The sequence below is a fragment of the Phacochoerus africanus genome, chromosome 9, assembly GCF_016906955.1.
Source record: "Phacochoerus africanus isolate WHEZ1 chromosome 9, ROS_Pafr_v1, whole genome shotgun sequence".
In the NCBI taxonomy this organism is placed as follows: domain Eukaryota; kingdom Metazoa; phylum Chordata; class Mammalia; order Artiodactyla; family Suidae; genus Phacochoerus; species Phacochoerus africanus.
In genome coordinates, this window is record NC_062552.1 from 58,086,533 (window position 1) to 58,111,405 (window position 24,873).

At 34.0% G+C, this 24,873-nt stretch overlaps 1 protein-coding gene across 3 annotated transcripts in view; it reads right to left on the reverse strand.

Annotated features, from left to right (window-relative positions):
- Window positions 1–24,873, reverse strand: part of SCAPER (S-phase cyclin A associated protein in the ER) — a 411,590-nt gene that overhangs the window by 241,979 nt on the left and 144,738 nt on the right. For all 3 annotated transcript variants that reach the window (XM_047796974.1, XM_047796976.1, XM_047796975.1), the window contains one exon: window positions 2,967–3,103. In XM_047796974.1, coding sequence (XP_047652930.1) covers window positions 2,967–3,103 — 137 coding nt within the window. The remainder of the gene's footprint in view (window positions 1–2,966; window positions 3,104–24,873) is intronic.

Genomic DNA, 24,873 nt, shown 5'->3' on the forward strand with positions numbered 1-24,873 from the left:
CACTATGCTCACACTGGAACAAGATTAAAATTAAAATTTTAAAAACTAACAATATCAAGTACTGGAAAGACTTCGGAGCAACCTGAACTCCCATCGTTTGCTGATGGGGGTGTAAAATAGTGCAAACACTATGGAAAACAGGGTGGTATCCCACTTCTAAGTATTTACTCACGAGAAATAAAAATATATACACCCCAAAACTTAATATGAGCTTAATTTACAAATACCAAAAACTAGAAACCCAAATGTCTATCAACAGATGAATAGATAAAAATGTGTGAAATATGCACAAAATGAACAGATGAATAGATAAAAGTCTGTGAAATATGCACATTCAACAATGAAAAAGAACAAATTATGTACATGCAACAACAGAGATAAATCTCAAAAAGAGTATACTTTCGACACCTGAATATGGGTTTGACTGTGTGGGTCTACTTATACATGGATTGTTTTCAATAATAAAAACTACGATACTACACAATCCCCAGCTGCTTGAATCTGTGGATGCAGAACCATGGATATGGAGGAACTACAGATATGGGGGTCCAACTGTAAGTTATATGTGGATTTTTGACTGCATGGAGCGTCAGTGCCCCTAACCCTCCCATTGTTCAAGGATCAACTGTACTCAGTAAAAGAAGCCAGCCACAAAGGAATGTGATTTCCTTTGTATGTACTCCTAGAACACGAAAAACTAATTTACGGTGATAGAAAGCACATCAGTGTTACCAAGGGCCAGGGGTGGTGGAAGAATGACTAGAAAGAAGAACAAGAAAACTCTGCAAAGGAATGGAGATGTTCTGATTTTTGATAGGTTGTAGATTACATGAGTATCTTGATTTGACAAAACTCAACAAACTGTACATTAGAGATTTCTCCTTTCTCTTAAGTAAATCATACTACAATAAAAAAAGTCTGTAGATATAGATATATATGCATAAAAAGGATATATATGCTAGAATACTAGTAGCATTAGGAGTTCCTGTCAAGGTTCAGCAGTTAACGAACCCAACTAGTATCCATGAGGACACGGGTTCGATCCCTGGCCTTGTTCATTGGGTTAAGGTTATGGCATTGCCGTGACCTGTGGTGTAGGTTGAAGACATGGCTCAGATCCCACATTGCTGAGGCGGTGGTGTAGGCTGGCAGCTACAGCTCTGACTGGACCCTTATCCTGGGAAGCTCCATATGCCACGGGTACGGTCCTAAAAAGACTAAATAAATAAATAAAAATAAAATATTAGTAGCATCAGAATTATAGGTTTTTTTCCTAAATTTAAATATTTTCTTTAATAAATGAGCATTACTAGATATATAGATATAGATATAGATATAGATATGAAAGACAGCCTCACTGAAAAGGTGACATTTGGACAGAGACCTGAAGGAGGTGAGAGAGCTAAGCTCTATGGATATATGTGGAAAGAGCCATCTAGGAAAAGGAGACCTGAAGTGTAAAAGCCTCAAAGTTTGAGAAAAGGGACATGATCTGGCATTTTAATAGGTTCACTCGGGCCTGAGTATTTAGAATAGACTGCAAGAAACAAAGAGACTAGACAGAGGAGTACTATAATAATCCAGGTGAGAGAAGATGGAGGCTTGATGGGTAAGTTAGAGAAAGACGGCCAAATTTTGAAGGTATTTCAAACCAAAGTTAACATTATTTGCAGTTAGACTGGATGAGAGGTGTGGGAGAAAGAAAAATGTCAAGGACAACTTCAAAGGTTTGGGCACACACAACTAGAATAGAGTATTAAGGTAAAGGAGACTATGGGACAAGAAGGAGGGTTTTTAGGGGGCAAGTATGGAGGAAAAAGCAGGAGCTTGTTTTGGACATACTAAGTGTGAGTAAAATTGAAGATACAAAATTGTCAGTCATCAAAAGTAGAGAAAATTTAAAGCCATAGGACTGGATGAATGCACTAAGGAGATGCGGACATAGAGAGGGAAAAAAAAAGAAATGTCCAAAGAATGGACTCTAACATTTCAGTGTCAGGAAGTCAGCAAGTTCTTAGCATAAACTAGAAATGAAGGTCAGTAATACCCTGAAGTATATGAACTATGAAACTGTTTTTATAAACTTCAGAAACTCAAAAAATACAATCAAAAAAGCCTTTTCTATTTTTTGCCTGGATGAGTACTCTGAAGTTTTCACCAATTGTGTAAAATGAAATGGATACCTCCCTTAATCACAATCTGAAATTGGAAACTATTTACCATTATTCTAGACCTATATTTCCATAAGCCCATGGGTCAAGCTTCTCTATCTTTTGAAACATTTGGGAATAAATGTATAACAACATATGCAGACTACATTCCTTCAAAGAACAAATAATCTGCTAAGAAGGAACTACATTTGTGTCCTCAAACAAGACTCATCAGTCATCAAATGATGTTCAAAGCTTGTGAGGTAATAATGGACTACACAGTTATCTGATCCTCAGATGTCACTTTGGAGGCTGATGATAAACTACAGGTCTGACAACTCACTTTCCATTTCAAGCTATTTCTTGAACTTTTTCTTGTTGTGACAGGCAACCAAATTGATTAAACCTAGTCATGGGATTTGACACTATAGCCAGCAGACTTCTATTTGTTGATTGCTATTGATTTTCTTTGATACTTCATTTAAAAATCAATAGTTGCAAAGAAAAATAGGCTTGGTTTACACATACTTAAACATACTATTGTATGCTGAGGAGGCACAAGTTTGGCAGGGCTTTGGTATCCAATTATAAGAAGAGCTCTTAACAGGTGAAAGCAAGGGCTTTAGATCGATATGCAGTTTTCTTTCTCAATCAAATAAAGTGGCTATAAATTAGGCTCATCGGTGTTATTTTCAAGGCTTTTGTGAAGCAAGTAAGTTTAAACTTTTTTGGGAGGCAGAGGGTCATCCCTGGATATACATTAAAAAGGATGCATCATTAAGAGTTTATCTTTGTTTTAAAGGATATTTATAGTACCTGAAGTTCATCCGGGCTTTTATCTTTTTGGCTTTTTTTTTGTTTTTCTGCCGCTCTTCTCCATCTTTCGAAGGCTCTGGTGGAGCTGCACTTTCAACCACAATGTCAATAATATACTTCTTTAAAGAAAGGTGCTCCTGCAAGATAAATAAATGAAATGATGATGATTATTAAAAAATAACAGCATTGCTACAGACGACAATGAACATAAAAGATTATATAGATGAAAGTAAAAGATCTATGAAATACTGGTTTCAACAACTGCTTTGGAAAACACTAAAGAAACTGATTTACTTGAGATCTTCATTGACTTATCAAACCTTTGCTGCATATCAATTTGTGCTAAAAGCTAAGAATACAGAAAGAGAAAATACACTCACAGATCTATTAGAACAAGCTTGAGAGAGTGCTTGCTATAGCAGCTCAAAAACAGAAATAAAATCAGTCTCCACTCAGGGTGAGGAGGAAAGACTGCAAAAAGGAATCACTGTGTCTGCTTGAGGATGCCATTCCTTGAGGAATGGGTTGAATTTGAACATAGGGATATTGGGGATGTGTGTATTTGTTTATTGGTAGTTGGGAAAGGTGGCATCCCAGAAAACAGGCAGAGATGAGAAAGTGGAATGTGGTTACTGGCAAGAGAAATTTGGCCAAAAGAGGATGGCCCCACATCCCTCCATATCATCATCTTGGATTTTATGGTTCATCACTGTAATCACTTCCTTGCATTTACACAAATCTCTTTTCCTTCTGTTCTTCTTTCAAACTTGCATGGCAAAATCCCAACCCTAAATCAACTCTCTCCCTACTTTGTGCCCATAACTGAACAGATTATTATGGCTGTAATTACAAACCATGTTGACTAATCTCACCTTAAATTTATTACATTACACTTCAAATGGGCTTTAGCATCACCAGAAAATCAAGCAACCTCAGTTTATTTTACCCACATTTTCCTTTCCAATTATTTTAGACCCTCTCCTCAAATTTCCAACATTGTTATCCCTGTAAATCACTTCCACCTCCCTGACACTCTTTTTCCACTAGGCTTCTAGTCATCACATTGTCGTCTTAACTCCAGCTGCACTTTCTAAGTCTTCTTTGCTGGATCCTCTTCCTCTTCTTGACTGGTAAATGTTAAACAACTCAGACCCAGCCTCAGATCTTCCCTGTTCTCTATTCAAACTTATCCATCAAGTATAGTGACTTGAAATACCATTCACACATGAAATTTCCAAATTTTGTCTCTAGTTCAGAACTCCATTCCTATATCCAACTGTCTCTTGAAAATTTCCACTTAGATAGAATATTTCCACCATAAGTATTTCTAAAATAACACTCTGGGCTTTAGTATCACCAGAAAATCAAGCAACCTCAGTTTATTTTACCCACATTTTCCTTCCTAATTATTTTAGACCCTCTCCTCAAATTTCCAACATTGTTATTCCTGTAGAATATTTCCACCATAAGCATTTCTAAAATAAGAAAACAAAGCTCTTGTGCTCCCAATATACATAAAAATTGCTCCTAGAGTGTTCAGTAAATGGTACCACTATTTGCACAACTGCTCACATCCTAATATATCAGTAAATCCCATCAGCTCTACTTTCAAATACACCCCATATTCATCCCCAATCTAACCACTTCTCCCCACCACCATCACCTAGTCTAAGGCATCATCAGCTTTCATCTATATTACTGTAACAGCCTCTTAAATGGTCTTCTAGCTACTCTGATCTCTAAATCTTTTCTTTACAAAAGCAATTTTTTAAAACATAAAACACATCATATTATTACTCTTATCAAAAATTTGCATTCTCATCACATTTAGGGTAAAAAGCCAACTAAGCCCTACATCATTGACCTCTTTGGCTTATATCCCATACTGCTCTCTCCTCTGTTCATTCCATGCGATCCACAGTGGATGTTGTTGTTCCTCAAATTTATCAGGAATGGAACCGCCTCAGGACTCTTGTTTCCTTAGCCAAGAATATTCTTCTCCAAGTATTTGCATGGCCTTGATTAAAATGAACACCAAATCTTAAGTAACACTTTCTATTATTAACCATCTCCTTATTTTGTTTACTTTTCTTTTTCTTCATAGGACTTGCTTAACATTATTGCCTAACATCAAACATTCATTTGTAATCTCCTGCACTAGAACATAAGTTTCATGAGGGTACTGATTTGTTTTGCTCACTGATATTTCTGTGTCTGGTGCTGTGCCTGGCATCTGGTAGACACTCAATATGTGTTAAATGAATGATGAGAAGAGGGTAATGTAATAAAAGCTAAAAATAAGAGCTATTTGTGGTCAAATGAATGAAAGTGGTCAAGACATGAAAACTTCTACTAATAAGATAACTCCTAGCAATGCAATGTACAACATGGTGACTATAGTTAACAATACTCTACTGTATTTTTTTTGTGTGTTTTTTTGTCTTTTGTCTTTTTAGGGCTGCACTTGTGGCATATGGAGGTTCTCAGGCTAGGGTTCCAATCAGAGCTGTTGCCACTGGCCTACACCACAGCCACAGCAATGCCAGATCTGAGCCGCATCTGCTACCTACACCACAGTTCATGGCAATGCCGGATCCTTAACCCACTGAGTGATGCCAGGGATTGAACCCACAACCTCATGGTTCCTAGTCAGATTCATTTCCTCTGCGCCACAATGGGAACTCTGACTATATATTTTAAAGTTGCTAAAAGAGTAGATCTTAAAAGTTCTCATCACAAGACAAAAAGTTGTAACTCTCTGTAAGACAGATGCTAACTAAACTTACCGTGGCAATCATTTCACAATACACGCATATATCAAACATTATGTTGTACACATTAAAACTAATACAATATTCTACATCAAGTATCTCTCAATAAAAAAGACAAAAATGGTATTTATGAAGGTTATTAGTCATTAAAACACTTACGAGAATTCTGAGAAGATGAAGGCAGTGGTAGTTAAGATTTAGATTCTGAATCATCACATAAAACAGAAACAGCAATTAGACAGCAAAAGCAAAATCCAAAGAAATGTTCACAGGAAAATAAAGTGACACGGTATCCCTATAAGCTCTACCAGAAGGGGGTGATAATAAACTACCAACAGACTAGCAAGGTTTCAGTGTCATTGAAGGAGAAATCAGAGGAAAACAATAGAGTGAATAATGAACCTGAGACAGAACACTAAAAAAGTAATTGTTTTTCCACTGGATTCAAGAGGACAATTTAAGAATGGCATCTAAAACTGAGAGGGGTCTGCCCACTCCATTGCAGGAGAGGGAAAGATGCCTGCATTAAGAAGTTCTGAGGAGTTCCCGTTGTGGCGCAGTGGTTAACGAATCCGACTAGGAACCATGAGGTTGCGGGTTCGGTCATGCCCTTGCTCAGTGGGTTAAGGATCGGCCGTTGCCGTGAGCTGTGGCGTAGGTCGCAGATGTGGCTCGGATCCAGCGTTGCTGTGGCTGTGGCTTAGGCCAGCAGCTGTAGCTCCAATTCGACACCTAGCCTGGGAACCTCCATGTGCCATAGATGCAGCCCTAAAAAGCAAAAAGAAAGAAAAGAAAAGTTCTGAACAGACTGGTGAAGGCAAACCCCTGTGAACTCTTAAAACTGAGCCATGGAGATGGGGTGGGGGGGTTGCATATAAAATTACCAACAATATTTATTACTTATCTATTTTAAATTTAATTATAGTTGATTTACAATGTTGTATTAGTTTCAGGTGTATGACAAAGTGAATCAACCGTAAATATAAATATATCCATTCTTTTCTCCTATATAGATTATTACAAACTATTTAGTAGGTTTTTTTGTACTATGCAGTAGGTTCTCATTAAGCATTTAATACAAAGGTGTGTATATGTTATTCTTTCCTCCCCACAATGGTTTCACCTATGGTAACCATAAGATTGGTTCTGAAATCTGAGTTTATTTCCATCTTTTAAATAAGTTCCTTTGTATCATTTTTATTATATTCCATATAAAAGCGATATAAGATATTTGTCTTTATTTCACTCAGTATGATAATGTCTAGGTCCATCCCTTTTATTGCAAATGGCATTATTACTTTTTTTTATGGCTGAATAGACTTTTTATGGCTTGTAGACTTTTTGATGATGGCCATTCTGACTAGTGTGAGCTGGTACCTCACCGTAACTTGACTTGCATTTCTCTAGTAATTAGTGATGTTCAGCACCTTTTCATGTGTTTTTTAGCTATCTGTACATCTTTGGAGAAATATCTGTTTATATCTTCTGCCCATCTTTTGATGTTTATATATATATATATATAAAGGTCCATGAGATATTTGAATATTTTGGAGATTAATCCCTTGTTAGTTGCTTAATTTGCAAAGATTTTCTCCCATTCTGTAGGTTTTTTGTTTTGTTTATGGTTTCCTTTACTGAGCAAAAACTTTTAAGTTTAATCAGGTCCCATTTGTTTATTGTTTATTTTTGCTTTTATTTTCATTATTCTAGGAGGTGGATCAAACAAAATATTGCTGTGATTTATGTCCAAGTGTTCTGCCTATGTTTTCCTCTAGGAGTTTTATAGTATCTGGCCTTATGTTTAGGTCTGTAATCCAGTTTGAGTTTTTTTTTTAATGTATGTGTTAAGAGATTGTTCTAATTTCATACCTATTTTGCTGAAACTCTTGAAAAAAAAATGCAGAGGAAGGAACACTCCCAAGGTCATTCTATGAAGCCACTATCACTCCGATACCAAAACCAGACAAAGATACCACAAGAAAAGAAACTTACAAGCCAATATCATGAAAGAACACAGATAAAAAAAATCCTCAACAAAATACTTTAAGAAGATATTAAATGAGGAGTTCCCATTGCAGCTCAGTGGAAACAGATCTGACTAGTACCCACGAGGATGCAGGTTTGATCCCTGGCCTTGCTCAGTGGGTTAAGGGTCTTGCATTGCTGTGGTGTAGGTTGCAGACATGGCTCGGATTTGGTGTTTCTGAGGCTGTGGCATAGGTTGGTGGCTATAGTTCCGATTCAATCCCTGAGAACTTCCACATGCCACAGGGTGCAGCCTTAAAAAGACCAAAAAAAAAAAAAGATGTTAAAAGAACCATACACGATGATCAAGTAGGATTTATCCCCGGGATGCAAGGATTATTCAATACCCACAAATCAATGAATGGGATACACTACATCAACAAACTGAAGAATAAAAATCATATGATCATCTCAATAGATGGAGAAAAAGCTTTCAACAAAATCCAACACCCATTTTCTGATAAAAACTCTAAAAAAAGTCAGCACAGAGGAACTAGCTCAACATAATAAAAGCCTTATATGACAAACCCACAGGTAACATCATTCTCAACACTGAAAAGCCAAAAGCATTTCCACTAAGATCAGAAACAACACAAGAATATCCACGTTCACCACATATTCCATCATAGTTTTGGAAGTCTTAGTCATGGCAATCAGAGAAAAAAAAAATAAAAGGAATCCAAATTGGAAAAGAAGAAGCAAAACTATCACTGATTGCAGATGGCATGATACTATACATAGAAAATTTTAAAGATGCTACAAGAGCACTGTTAGAGCTCATCAATGAATTTGGTAAAGTTGCAGGATACAAAGTTAATACACAGAAATCTATTGCATTTCTATACACTAACAGTGAAAGACCAGAAAGAGAAATTAGGGAAACCACCCCGTTTACTATCACATCAAAAAGAATAATATATCTAGGAATGAACCTACCTAAACAGACAAAGACCTTTACTTTGAAAACTATAAGACACTGACGGAAGAAATTAAAGATGATACAAACAGATGGAAAGATATACCATGCTCCCAGTTTGGAAGAATCAATATTGTCAAAATAACTATTCTATCCAAGGCAATTTACAGATTCAGTGCAATCCCTATTAAGCTACCAATGACATTTTTTAGAGAACTGGAACAAAATGTTTAAAAATTCGTATGGAAACACAAAATACCCTGAATAGCCAAAGCAATATTGAAAAAAATAAACCAGAACTGACTGGAGGAATCAGGCTCCCTCATTTGAGACTATCCTATAAAGCTACAATCATCAAAACAGAATGGAACTGACACAAAAACAGAAATATGTATCAGTGGAAGTGGATAGAAAGCCCAGAAAAAAACCCAAGCACCTATGGTCAACCAATCTATGACAAAGGAGGGAAGAATGTAACAGTGGAAGTCAATAAGTGGTGTTAGTATTGTAGTATTTATTGAAAATACTCCACATATAAGTGGACTTGCATAGTTCTATCTAACCTATTTAAGAGTTAATGGTATATACCGGATTTGGTACTACCCAAGCTTTCAGACATCCACTGGGGTCTTGGAACATATCCTCTAAGGATGTAATGTATTTAGTATTTTCAAGAAATAAATGTGAGCTAAGGGCTTTATATCTAGTAAAACCAACTTTCAAGTATAAAAAGCACAGATAAACTGTTATCAACACAAAAAACCCTCAGGGAATATTATTCTCATAAGACTTTCCTGAAGCATATACTATAGAACAAGCCTCAGAAAAACCCACAAGACTAGAGAGACAAAGACATAAGGACTAGTGGTGAACATTACACATCCATTTACAGAACTAAGACTAAATAGTGACTGAAAGCTAAAGAATATACTTATATAATGGCTTTATGTCTGACTTATCACATAATTACTAATAAAAGATGAGGAGAATGGGGAAAACACAAAAAAAATTTTGAACTCTTCTCAGTAATTACATTGTGGTAGGAATAATATTCATGGGATTCTAATACTGCTGTGCGTATAATGTGGGATAAAGTAAAGGAGACTTTAGGTGGTCTAATAGTTCCATCATTTTCTGTGCCCTTTACACCTGAATGCTTGGTCTGGGAGAAAAGAGATGCACATACAATACAGAGCAGGTTAAATAAAATACCTGTGGTCCTGAATCTGAACTGCAATAGTTCATGAGCCCATCATCATTAAATAAATAATAAGTGTATATAAACACATATATATGAGCATGTACGAAACACATACACACATAATACATCCATTTTACTTCTTTATTTTCTAATTCTGTTCCTAATGATCCACCCAGTAGCAATGAACATCCTTTATTATGCTCTTGAAATACCATTTCTCAGTAAAAGTAACCAGGGTTTCTTACTGAAATAGCTAATCATTAACTAAACATCATGCCATACCAAGAAGTAAGGTAATTAACAAACTGAACTAGGCTAATGTCAAAAGAACTTGAGAGCAAATTTTAAGAGACTCCTGCTAACCAAAAGACAGCATAATTTGAGCTTCAAAAAGGAAATTTTCAAATGATTGAAACATATCAAAAGTGTTTAAATCCAGAATTTATGCATTTAAAAAACTAATTATGGACATATTTGAAGGATAACAGGAAACCCAATTACCCAGAAAATTGGTAAATAATCAAAATTTTAACCTGCCACTCAGTAAGCAAATAGTAGATGAGGGACTGTCTCTCTTTATAAATGTATTCCAAATAACGAATGAAAATGAAATGCAGAATTGAAATATTCTCATATCCATGAACGAATGGGTCTAAATATTTATTAACAAAAAGCTAATAGCATCAAAAGCTAATAGCAACAGCAGCCAATACGTCAATACCACAAAAAGATAATCAGACATTATATGAATAATTTACTTCTGCAAAATTACCAGAAGTATTTTTAATTTCTTTAGAAAAAACGTATAATAATGTTTCTCTGTAAATATACTCACTGCAATGAGATTTATAACAAAATATCAGAGAACTGCTCACATAAATTATGGCACATGCATTAATATGACACTACACAGATTTGTTATTAAAAAGATTCATTGTACAGTGGTAAATAAATATTCAGGAGTCAAATCTATGAAATGCAATTTATATATAAATAAATGTTAAGGAGTTCTTGTCGTGGCTCAGTGGAAACTAATCTGACTAGCATCCATGAGAATGCAGGTTCAATCCCTGGCCTCGCTCAGTGGGTTAAGGATACGGCGTTGCTATGAGCTATGGTGTAGATCTCAGACGTGGCTCGGATCTGGCGGTGCTGTGGCTGTGGGGGTAGGCCAGCAGCTGTAGCTCCAAGTCAACCCCTAGCCTGGGAACCTCCATATGCCACAGGTGCAGCCCTAAAAAGACAAAATAAAATAAAATAATTAAGATATTCATAAAGAGCAAAAAATTAGATCAAAATGTAAAATTAACAAGTAGGCAAACGTTACTTTTTCTCAAATTTTCCACAATTGATATATATTAATATTTTAACTACCAGAAAAATAATGCTAATAAGAAAATGCAAGAAAAAAAAGCAAGCTACTTAAAAGAGAGTTGATTTGTATAAGGTTACAGTTGCTATAGGCTCATTTGTGCTACAGAAAAATGAACATAAACTATGTAAAAATACATTCATCTTTTTGCATCTATTCACAATCCTAATTGTTATGCCACAGGCACAAGGCAAATAAAGTACACTTTTTGAGACACAATGTCTATGATTTATTGACTTATTTTCAAATGATGAATTAATCAGCACACAAAATCATCCAAAGGCCCCTGGATCTTCTTCTCTCCTAAAAGAATTGAAAAAAATACAATTCCTACATTCATGGAATCCTGCTTAGTGCAAGTATTACTCCACTACTAAGAAGTCAGGAAAGGGTCTTCATTGGCCATTCTCACTATTTGACACTATTAACTCTATAAACACACATCAACAGGAGACAGTACTTCTCCTTAGGAATAGAAAAGTAAATTGATGCAGTGGAAAGACAGCTACACCGGGATAAATTCTGCAACTCATGGCTGAGTGACCTCTCTGGGACTCAGTTTCCTCTCCAGTAAAATACAGAGATTGGACAATAAATTCTAAAGTCCGTCAATTTCTAACATTCTAAAAAACAATGTATTGAGCCCAAAAGTTAATTAATGATGGTTAACTCCATACACATACAGACAAAAATATAAAGCTAATTTTAAAGTCACAGTTTTGACTTCTTATTTAAACAACATTGCTACAATATGAAATACTAGTAATGCACATAAGGAAACTAATACTATATAGATGATCTCATCAAAGTTTATACCCTTATTCTTTCAATTACCTTTTATGGCATACAAGACCAAAGCTCTGGCCTTTCCAATAAAATTTACTATATTCAGTGAAGTAATTCACATTGAAGTTTATGACCTTGATATTCTATCAGACTCGTCCTAAAGGTTCTCATAGTTCTTTATTTTTTAAAGGAGACAGAAAAAAATTAAGCTGTAGATATAGGTTCAATGAGCTTTGAGAAAGAATTTCAAAGTTTTAAAAATAGTAGATAAGCAGGAAAATACATAGATGAGACAACATAGGATTTTATAGAACTACAAATTTTAGAGCTCTTGCAAGTTTATCTCACAATAAACACTTTTCATAAAACATGATACACTGAAGAAAATAATCTGTTTCCCACTATTTAAAAATATAGTAATACCAAAGTGAGAATGTTTAAGGATGTTATTATTCTTACAAGATCAAAAGAGATGAAATATGTCTCCTTTGAATAAAAAGGACCAAAGTTTCATTATAACAATACAAACGTATTTTCACCTGAAAATCATCAGTGTTTTTTTTTTCTTTTTTTAATAGAAATCCAATGTAATGCTCAATAAGCATATTTCTCTGGAACCAAAAGTTTACTTTCAAGAGTAAGGTGGATGCCAAGTTACTAATCTAAACACATGAGAAATTAATGCAGGGGCTTTCACATTTTGTTCAGAAAAACAACATTCTTCTCTCAACCTCATCCTGTACTTTCTGAACTTTGGAATCTAAAATCCAGTAATATTATTAATCAATTCCAGAACCAAATAATGTTTTCTCTTAAATTCTTAAAAATATTATGAGGCATTCTACTTTTTTAAGCCTGCCTGGCATGACAACAAGTAAGATAAATAGGAGGCTAAACTTTATAAGATTTCTTCATCATCTTCCATGAAAACTAGGAAAGGGTGAGGGCCTGGAGGGTTGGAACTTGTTTTTCTTGTTTCTCTGGATGATGATGGTAAAAAAAAAAAGTGAGGGGTGAGTGGAGAATCTAAGGAGGGAAGAAGAAGGAAAATCAGGAGAAAAAGAGAAAGAAGCAGAAGAAAGAAGGGAAGAAATAAAGAAATACTCAACTACAAACTGTGGAATTTTTAGACAATACTTTACATGTATTTTCAATATTACCCTCAAAGATTTAGTATACTAAAAACAATAAATGATAGGTTAGCTCATTAGGATTTAAGATTATAGTGGGTCCCAGTTTGAAAATAGCCCGAGAGTGAATCAGTGAAGTTAGAATAAAAGTTGTAGAAATTCTTACATTACTCCTATAGACTACTTAATAAACATATGCTTTCAACCTAAAAAAAAGATTTAATTTACTAATATTTAATTCAATACTAAGTGCCAAGGGCTTATGCTAACTGCCTAAGTTAAAGAGAGTTTTACTCAGAATAAGATCAAAAGGATCTGTAGTAAATTATTATTTTGATTAATATCACTCTGCCATTAAATTATTCTAGCAGATTATTCCCCTGAAAGATTTCAGAAGAAAGCTGATTTGAAATTACTGATTTTTTAGGTGGCATTAGCCCTATCAAATAAAGTATCTATATATATTAACATCCAAACATTATTTAAAAGTGAAAGCACCATATACAAGAATTAGTTCATTTATATTCAAATGAGTGTGTTTAGAGATTCATGAAACTTGGAAATTTATCAGAGATAGAATAAAATGAAAAGATAGGCTCATATGACAATTTTTACTTGTGTTGCCCTGGTGCCAGGACTACTGTAGAAGGCACAAGCAGGTGCTGGAGAAATGCTTAAAAAATAGAAACTTTGAATTCCATTATGACTAAATAAAATGTTAAATTTAGCCAAACAGCCAAATCTGAAATTTAATGCTTTTTATCAAAACAATATCTTTTGTGATAGCATCATTTTGAAAAATTAAACACATATGATGAGGACAACTTTTAAAACTTAATAGATTATTTTAATTATACAAAAGATTCAACTCTGCCAAGGTCCCTTTCTACAGGTAAGATACACTTATGTTTTTATCCATTACAATCTATGCATTATATTGTTTAAAGTGACAGATGAGAAAAATGAAGCTAATGAAATACTGTGAAACAGACACCATGTAAAAAAGAAAAGGCCATCTTCTGATAGAATGACAGTCCACCATCTGTCCCCCTGCCACTCAGTGACAATTACAAATACTCCATCAGTTTTCTGGTAGGTGGAGATGATAAATGAGGTAAAGACTTCGTTTTTAGATTCTGATGTTCCTTTCTGATCTAATCTGACGTTTAACAGACGACTCCAAGAAAAGCCCAGAGTTCAATAAGCTTATTAATTTATCATGCTGTGAAGATGAAGAGGGGTCTGAACTCAATACTACAAAAGGGAATGTTTCAGTTGTATTGCACCAAGCTTTGTAATGAAAGGTCTCTGCAGAAATCTCAGATTTCAAATGTAGCAAGTTAGATTAGTATCAGGCTTCATCCTTAGAAATTATTTCAATAACATCCCAGTAACAATATTACCAGAGATTACAAATAACATGACCCTTTCAACACAAAATTAAAGAGACAATAATGCTCAGAGACAGAGTTTAAACTTCCCAGTTGTGAGTGGTTTTCACAGCCAGGGGTGACAAGGGCTTGAGAGGGTCAGCAGCTTCACATCATAGTCAATAGCACTAGAATAAACATTCCTTTTAGGTCTATTAACTTTTAAATATTCAAGAAAAAGATGCATGTGAGAATATAAATACATAGGTTAAACATAAAAGGATAGAAAAGGATATACTACTCTAACACTAGATAAACTGAAGTGGCTATATTAATATTAGACAAGGTCACAAAAAATATTATTAGGAATAAAGAAGGTCATTTCATAATAAAAAGGGTTCAATTAAAGAAGAAATATAACAATGACTAGCATTTATGAATCTAATAACACAGCTTTGAAATACATGAAGCAAAAAGTGACTGTACTGTTAAAAGAAATAGAAAAATTAACAATTAAAATAAAAGATTTCCATAACCCTCTCTCAATAATCGATAGAGCAAAAGCAGGCAGAAAATCTGTAAGGATAAAGCAGATGATGAAACTTCCTGAGGTGATAATTATGTTCACTATTTTGATTGTAGTGATGATTTCATGGGTTTAAGAATATGCCAAAAATTGAAAAGGAAAGAAATAAAAAATTTAGATATTCTGTTAAAAAAAAGAAAAATGCATTCTGTTAAAAAAATTATTAAATTGTAAACTTAAAGTATAGTTTAATATACAACAGTTATACCTCAAAGTGCTTTACAAACAACAACAAATTTCCAATTTGTATGAATCTAGGCATTATAATACTGAGTAGAAAAAAGGTAAGTCCAAAAAGATCACATAAACCATGGTACTTTTTTATGGAGAAGAAAAAAACTAAAATAAAAGTATACTTCTTAGTAACAGATCTAGATACAAACTAAAACTATGAAGGGGCCAGGAAAGAAAGGAGGGAGAGGAGGAAAGAGGAAGAGTATAAAATGACACATCAAAAATCTAAACAAAACTAGGCTTGCACTAATAATACAAAAAAAAAAAAAATTCAGAGAGAGGCACTAAAGAAAGAAGGATGTTTCATATTCTTAAAAGGTAAAAATAATTCATCAGTAAGATGAAAAATGTGTAAATAGTTATGACCATGATAATAAAACTTTGTGAGATATATATAGATGTGTTGCAAAAATTGATTTTAAGAATATAAGGAGGCATGAATAAATAGCAATAGCATATTGGCAGTCTTTTCATTTTTAAGAAAAGGATATTAGTGAGCACAAAACTAATTTTAGAAAGTTAAAGTATGTGCACAAAATGAAGAAATATGATCTAATATACATACTCGAAGAGAAAAAAAATTCTTCCTAAAGTTTTACAATGTATCAAGCTATATAGAAAATCAGGGAGTTCCCGTCATGGCGCCGTGGCGCAGTGGTTAACGAATCCGACTAGGAACCATGAGGTTGCGGAGTCGGTCCCTGCCCTTGCTCAGTGGGTTAACGATCCGGCGTTGCCGTGAGCTGTGGTGTAGGTTGCAGACGCGGCTCGGATCCCGCGTTGCTGTGGTTCTGGCGTAGGCCGGTGGCTACAGCTCCGATTCAACCCCTAGCCTGGGAACCTCCATATGCCGCGGGAGCGGCCCAAGAAATAGCAACAACAACAACAATAACAACAACAAAAGACAAAAAAAAAATCAACAAACTCTCTAAAGTAGAACCTATAAAGCCATAACCTATGACCATAATGAAATAAAAGCTGAAATTTAAAACAAAGAATAGTGCTCATTTTGGCAACACATATTTTAAAATTAATTAATAGCCTGGCCCCCATGCAAAATGTCTGACAGTCAAATCTATGAACCACTTCATTCACACACCCATGCTCCTAAACTAAATCAAAGGCATTGCCATTCTCTAATCTATAACCTTGGAAATACCTCTTTGTTTAAAAGAAAATAAAAACTAAAATTCAAAATACTTGTAAAACTAATTATTTAGAAACAAAATAAGTCCACCAAGAAATGCCCAGTAAGACTAAAATGAAGAAAACCATATACTATACTAATGATACATACACACACAAATGCAATACATGAGAAGACACACATATGGCCTAGATGGAAAGAAAGAATATTTAAAAGATGTCTACTCTTATTTCATACAATCTCAATCAAAATGCAAACAGGATTTTCTTAGCTTAACAAGTTAATTGTGAAGGTTATGTAGAAACTGAAAAGCAGAGGAATATCCAAGGCAATTCTGAAAAAGAAAAAAGAGGAACAAACTGACTTTATTAAGAATAAAAGGGAGAAGGCGACAAATAAGACCTACGCAATTCTTAGAGAAAATAATTGTAAAGCTACAAATTTCAACCCAGTAAAAATGTCTATCACAAACAAAAGCACAAAAACTAAATTACTTACTGGCAGACTCTCACTTACCTGAGTGACAGACACAAAGAAAGTTGTTTTATTGTTATTCTACAAACAGTACATGTACATCTTTGTACTCTTCTGTTATATAATCAATTTCACAATAGTAGTTAAAAGTAGAAAAAAATGCACCATGAAAATACTAAATAAATGAAATCTAGTACATCTATATTGCTCTCAAACAAAATAGAACTTGAAGAAAATTCTTGAGTTAGAAAAAAATCCCTGCTTTGTACATCTATCATGAACTTGATGTTAAAACCTGAAATCGAGTGCAGAAAAAAGGAAAATTTCACCAACATCATTATTTATGCTACAAAGCCATTTCACAGTAAAAGGCTGAATTCATTAAAAAGATATACAATTCTAAACTTGTATGCTCTTAATAACCTAGCCTCAAAAAATATGAGCATAAATTAATAATAAATAAATTTATAATCATAGTGAGATTTTTAATATCAATCAGTAATTGAAAGAAGTAGACAAAAATCAGTACAATATTTTATTTTCATTTCATGATTAATACGCTTGATAGAGTAGATAAATAGAAAATACGATTCCTCTTCAGGCATAGAACATTTACAGAATCTTACCGTGTGCTATATGCTATGCCAGATTTCAAAGACTTTCAAAGACTACATTTTCTGATCTTACTTCAATTATGGCAGAAATCAATAGATGAAACTCATATGTTTGGAAATTTTGAGGCAATCTTCTAGACAACTAATGGATAAAAGAAAAAAAATCTAAAGTAAATTAGAAAGTATCTAGAAGTGAGTAATACTGAAAATACGTTGTATCAAAGTAGGCTTTAGAAATTAATATCTTTAAGTACTTACATTAGAAAAAAGGCCAAAAATTAATGAGCCAAGCATTCACCTTCAGGAGTTAGAAAAATAAAAGCAAAATAAACTCAGAGAAAGAAGTAAAAAAGAAATAACAAAACCAAGAAATCACATTTAATGAGTAAAAAACAAAGAAACTAGATAGGATCAACAAAACCAAAAATCAAAATGTTGAAAATACTAATAAAACAGACAAATTTAAGGGCAAGAAAACTCAACAAAAAAAAATACAGGTACAAATTTTAAATGATAGAAACAAAAAAGGAGACAAAGATTTCTTTAAAAAGCACAAAGAATACCATGAAAAGTGTTTTGCCAAAACCTCTGAACACATTACATAATTACCTAGCAAATGAAACTTTACCAAAACAGATGTAGTAAATCATAAAAAAAATCAAAATATACTCAAATATATAATTGCTAATTTAAAACCTGACCAACTCATTAAGATAGCGACTATAAAGAAAACAAAGTAACAATATTGGAAAGGTTTTGTAGAAATTGGTAACCTTGAGCAGTTGCTAAGACAGTAAAAATGGTGCATCTACTGTGAGGAAAAAGGTGTGTTCCTCAAAAAATCAAAAATAGAAAAAAGAAAAGAGGTAGGGATGTGACCACTTTTGCCAAATTCTCCACAGTAGACCTCTCGCCAGCCTCGATGAGACTTAGGTGTCTCTGACATGTGACCTGAGAGGTAGTCCATTCCCAGACTTCAGACAATATTACACAGCTAGAGCAATCAAGACAGTGTGGTACTGGTACAAAAACAGACATACATACCAATGGAACAGAACAGAGAACACAGAAATAAACCCAGACAGCTATGGTCAATTAATCTTCAACAAAAGAGACAAGAACATAAAATGGTAAAAACACAGTCTCTTTAGCAAGTGGTGCTGGCAAAACTGGAGAGCTGTATGTCAATCAATGAAACTAGGACACACCCTCACACTATGCACAAAATAAACACTAAATGGCTTAAAGACTTAAACCTAAGACAAGGCACCATAAAACTCCTAGAAGAGAATATAGGCAAAACATTCTCTGACACCACCTGTACAAAAGTTTTCTTAGGTCAGCCTCCCAAAGCAATAGAAATAAAAACAAAAATAAACCAATGGGACATAATCAAACTTAAAAAGATTTTGCACAGCAAAAGAAACTATAAAAAAAAAAAAACCAAAAAGACAATCTATGGAATGGGAGAAAATGTTTCAAACAATGCAACAAAAAAGGGCTTTATCTCCAAAATATACAAACAACTAATACAACTCAACAGCAAAAAAACAAACACCACAATTGAGAAATGGGCAAAAGACTTGAATAGACATCTCTCCAAAAAAAGACATATGGATGGCCAACAGGCACATGAAAAATCCTCAACATCACTAATTATTAAAGAAATGCAAATCAAAACTACAAGAGGTACCACTTCACACCAGTCAGAATGGCTATCAACAGTAAGTGTACAGGTAACAAATGCTGGAGAGGGTGCGGAGAAAAGGGAAACCTCCTACACTGCCGGTGGGAATGTAAACTGGTACAACCACTATGGAAAACAGTATGGAAGTACCTCAGAATACCAAATACAGAACTATCACATGATCTAGCAATACCACTCCTGGGCATATATCCAGACAAAACTTTCAATGGAAAAGATACATGTACCCACATGTTCATCATAGCACTATTCACAACAGCCAAGACATGGAAACAACCTAAATGTCCATTGACAGAAGAATGGACTGAGAAGATGTGGTACATATACACAATGGAATACTACTCAGTCATAAAAAAGACCAAGATAATGCCATTTGCAGCAACATGAATGGAACTAGAGATTCTCATGCTAATTGAAGTAAGTCAGAAAGAGAAAGACAGATACCATATGATATCCTTATAGGTGGAATCTAATATATGGCACAAATGAAACTATCTATAGAAAAGAAACATGGAAAACAGACTTGTGGCTGCCAAAGGGGAGGGGAGAATGGAAGGAGAAGCGGCGGGATGGACTGGGAGTTTGGGGTTAGGAGATGCAAACTATTACATCTGGAGTAGATAACCAATGAGATACTGCTGTGTAGCACAGAGAACTCTACATAATCACTTGCGATGGAACAGGATGGAACATAATATGAGAAAAAGAATATGTGTGTGTGTGTGTGCGTGTGTGTAACTGGGTCCCTTTGCTGTACAACAGAAATTGACAGAACACTGTAAATTAACTATAATTTTAAAAATTACAAATTTAAAAAATAAATTAAAATTTAAATTTTAAAAATTAACTATAATTTAAAAAAACTTTTTTTAAATTAAGGATGTAACTGACCAAAATACCCAACTTCACTATATGGCCTTTTATGGTTGCAGATGCATTCATTTGTCTAATTTTAACCTTGAACCAGGGGGGGAAAAAGTGCAAAAGATTCCTGAGCAGAATGGACAATCTCCATTTTCCATTTCTTCTTTAATTTTTCAAAAAGGCTCTTGCTTTATCAAAGTTACCCATAACATAATTTATACAGTCAATAGTTAAAAGAAAGTAGTTTACCACTGGTTCCCCATTTCTTTCCCCAATCCAGAGGCAGTGGTTTTAGCTGATTATCTTTCTTCTCTATAGTCCTTAATATATTTTGTGTTGCTACTTCTTCATTTTTCAATTTTAGGATTATCTGTTGACTCTTCATTGTGGAACATAAGGATTTAAGCTCTACTCCTGTCCCTATCACCTACACTTTGTATTCCTCCATCCTTCCAAATATAAAGAAAAAAAGAATATTATCACCTGATTTTTTAGGTGGCAGGAATATGCAGTTTACCATATTATTTTCTGATATTGAAATACTTCATAGTCTAAAAAAACTTTTTTGAGTGAGAGGACCAAATTATATGACTGTGAAAATTCTGTTTTTATAGCTTTGTGATTTTCCTGATAGAACAGATATGCCTACTCTGCCAACTGCAAGAGAAGCCAAATTGAAAGAATAACTATTACTAAAACTAAATAACTTTGATCAGAGATAAAGCATTCCCTGCTCCTCTATAAATATCTACTTTGGAACTAAAATATAGGCCACTGAATTTCAGATAAAGAACATAATGAAGTCTAAATTAAATTAAAAGCATTTATAATCAATTATTAAGGAAAATTAGGAGATTAGGAGAATTATCTACATTAAGCATGTAAAATGTGAAATTTGTCATCTATCCTCTCCAGGGCTGGAGTGTTTCCTCTCATAAACTCCTATCAATAAATCTTTCATATCCTTTATTCCTCCCACATGAAACTGTCATACTATGTAGTTCAAGATTACTCAGGCAGAAAATTTCTATATAAATATTACATATTACATAACTTGAGAGTATTGTATTCTACTTGTATTCAAGTAGAAGTAGCCTGAAGTTGTATAAGTCTGCCTCCACCATTTCTGATCCCCATCATCCAACTGAAAGAAGGTAGCTGTGAAACAGTGATCACAGTTGCTCCCATCTTTTAATATCACCCATGGCCACAATTCTGCGGCTTCTTGCAATTGACACCGAAGAGCCAGATGGAAAAGTATCAGCCTACACTCCATGAAGCTACAGAACTAGCCACAGTTCTAATTACTCCAAACTACCATAATCTGGAATAAATGTTTAAGGAGTTTAAGAGTCGTCCTTTTAAAAAACAACAGTGTTTCAGATGTATAATTAACCTCTTAAAAGCAATGGATATCTGCCACAAATAACTGCTAAAAACATATAATGTTTAACACTTAAAATACCAGCTAGAAGCACTCCATTCTAACCCTCAAACAGATGTCAAAAGGAAAAAACAGACTTAATGAGCTTAAGTAAACTATAAAATCTGGCAACCATCATGATGCAAATGAAAAGTAGCATATGTTACAGTGTATATGCTCCAGGGACTCATGCAGGGAAATATAATAGAAATAGCTTTTCACATTTGTATAGCTTAAGAGTATTTTGAGACCTATCTAGGAGTCACAGAACAAAATTTTATCAAAAGCTAAACAGTTAAAGTTGTTAAACTTCAGGTATTTGTTACCTATTTAAAATCACATTTTATAAAAGCAGTTTAAAACAACAGTTTAAAAAGCAAAGATCAATGAAAGAAAAATTGTAATTTACAAACCCAATAACACAGACTCTGCAAAAAAAAATATAAGAAAATTATAGTTCTTCAGGTTCTGGTCCTGAATCATTGATTAATGAATAATATCTCCAAAGCTGAATGCTGAGTAAAAGAAAATCAATATGGAATAGAGACTATGATTATTAGCAATGTTCACGTAGCATGAGAAATCTGGAGAAACACTGGAGTAGTATTTCAAAATTATTAATGTGATTATTTATTTTATCTTTCTTAGCATATAGCTTTGCCCCCTCAACCCAGCTGCAGAGGTGACTAAAATCTGTTCCAAAATAACTACATGAAAGAAAGTACTCTATAATAAGCAACTTTAGATATTCAAAAACAGATAAATGCACCAAGCCTAGAGGTTTACAAGCCAAGCTAATATCCTGAGATTTAATAAATTTATTTACCTTGCCCTTTAGCATGTCAATAACAGCCAAACCTGGAGGGGTCCTATAGCATTTACTCCAGAGTTAGGAGTCTTTTGCCACCTTAAGACTTAGTTACTTGGTTCAAATAAGGAGGAAGGAGAGGTTAAAGTAAATTTTACTTCTTTCTAGCCAAAAACATTTGGAGATGAAAGGAGTGTGGGGGGGAATGTGTCCCACGGGAGATAAGTTAGATAGCTAAGTCAGAGAAATGCCAAATGTGTTATTTTGATTCTCAAAAGAAATTGTCTCTCCAGATGTCTCTGGCACCAATTAGGGTGTGGTCCATTAACATGGCCATGCTACATGGCCAGGAAGAGGCCCTGTGGTTTAGTTTTCCCCAAACGCCCATAGTTCTTATGTGGAAGAAACAAGTAGAGCTGCCAGGGGCCAGAATGGAGCATCTGGTGAAGTCTCTGAGATTCGCAGGTAGAGAGAACTGATGGAGAAAAAGTAAACAAATGGCTGATGTTCTACTGGAACACTGTCCAAGAGGAAAGAACAGATCAAGAGTTCACCAGCCACTCTTCAGGACTGGTGGCCCTGAGTACACTAAGTAAACAGGTAAACAAGGGACTTACACTGGAAAGGATGGAAGATATGCAGTAAAATCTCAACTTGTCCTTATAACATGAGGTTACATAAGCCATATTCTTACTCTGATAACGCACAGATGCCATCTTAAGGAGATAGGGAAGAGGATGGAGGCCAAGGATTGTTATAAAAAGTGCTGGGTACTAACTAGGGAAACTAAATTACTGGATCAAACTAAGGTTCAAAACAATGGGTTGCCTACTAAAAATTTTTTCCTTGAACCAACGAAGAAGACTAAATCAGTTAGAAATGACAGCTACATATGCTATGCACACCCTAGGTAACAATGTGAGTGAATTTACTCCCATAAGAATTCCTAAAATTAGAATAAATACATAAATTAACAATCAGCTATATGTGTGTGTGAATTATATAAACAACTATAAAAATTTTCCCATCCTATTAGAAAGAAAATGAAAGCAATGGAAACTGAGTCCTATAAGAAAAGGTAAGTTGTTTTTACCTCATTTCTCAAATTAACCTAAAATGTCCTCTATCAAGGTCCTGGAGGAAAATTAAGGTCCATTCTAAATGAGTTCAAGTTTTTTCAATTTGACTTGATTTTCCTTTGAAAAGCAAAGAGGATATTTTCCAAACATAATTATAAAAAGAGAGCAAATACTTCTGCTTCTACAAACGTAACCAAGATAAGGAAAATAATGACTCTATCAGGAATTATGGGGTTATCTATTATTTCTCAGACTGTCATCAACTTTGGCAGACATCTACTAGTTCTTCCACAAAAATGCCAGGCACACTCTAGCCAAAGAGATTGGCTTATATTCCATTAAACACAGTGATGTCTTTATGTTTTTACCAAGTAAAATGTTCATTTTTCCCTCCATCACCTAATTAGCATAATTTTCCAAACCAAAATACTAAATTGATATTTGTAAAAATCATACTTGCTTGTAAACATTCAATAATTAATTTAAAATCCTTCATAAAAGTTTTTTTTCATACTTTCCATGAATCAAATGAAAGTAAACTATTATTTTCTCTATATTTAAGTACATGGGTTAACAAGCAGATATAATTTACATGCTTTCAAAGCCAAGGAGTCTCACAAACACAGAAATACATGAATTTAAAAAATTTTTAAACGCTTTAAATTTCATTCTCCATACAGAATTAAATGTACTTCATTCAAGTTCTGCAAAAATCAATGTTTCTTCAGATAGTGTGAAAACAGAACTACAAAAGAAATTAGTTTTAATTAAAACTAATAAATTACTATTTCTCTAATAATGTGTTAAGAAATTAAATTTTGGAATGTATTTAAACTAGTACCAGTTTCTTTTGACCTTTAAAAACCAAGCACTTTTAGCATTTGGAGTCTAAAATGATGAAAGAAATAAAATCAAACATATAGCAGATCTTTTTGTTAGGTCTCAAGAAACACAAGAAACATTTCCTGGTTAAATTATAGTAAGAACACAAAACATTAAACCTTTCTTGCTGGGCAGCTACCTATTATGTTTAACAGGCTTAAAACAAAATGTGTCAGAGATCAAGAGTAAGTTATCTGATATGTCAAGTGCATAAGGTCAAAGGTCCAATTTTATTAGGTCAGAGGTGGTATAAATAAAATCTTATATGTCAAAGAAGAAGGGTCACAGATAAGGTGTATATAATATAAAGGCATCACAGATGACAAGTAATAACTTTAAGTAGAACAAGTATGTTTACTATAGGTACCTTTGCTGATTAAAAATGAAATATCTGTGAGAGTAGGTATAAAATGGCCTTTCTATATCACACAACTCATATGCTATATTGCACACTTGTTTTCAGGAAGAAGGGGCTATAACCAAGAATAGCTGCATAAATTAAGTGAGAACTTTAAACTTA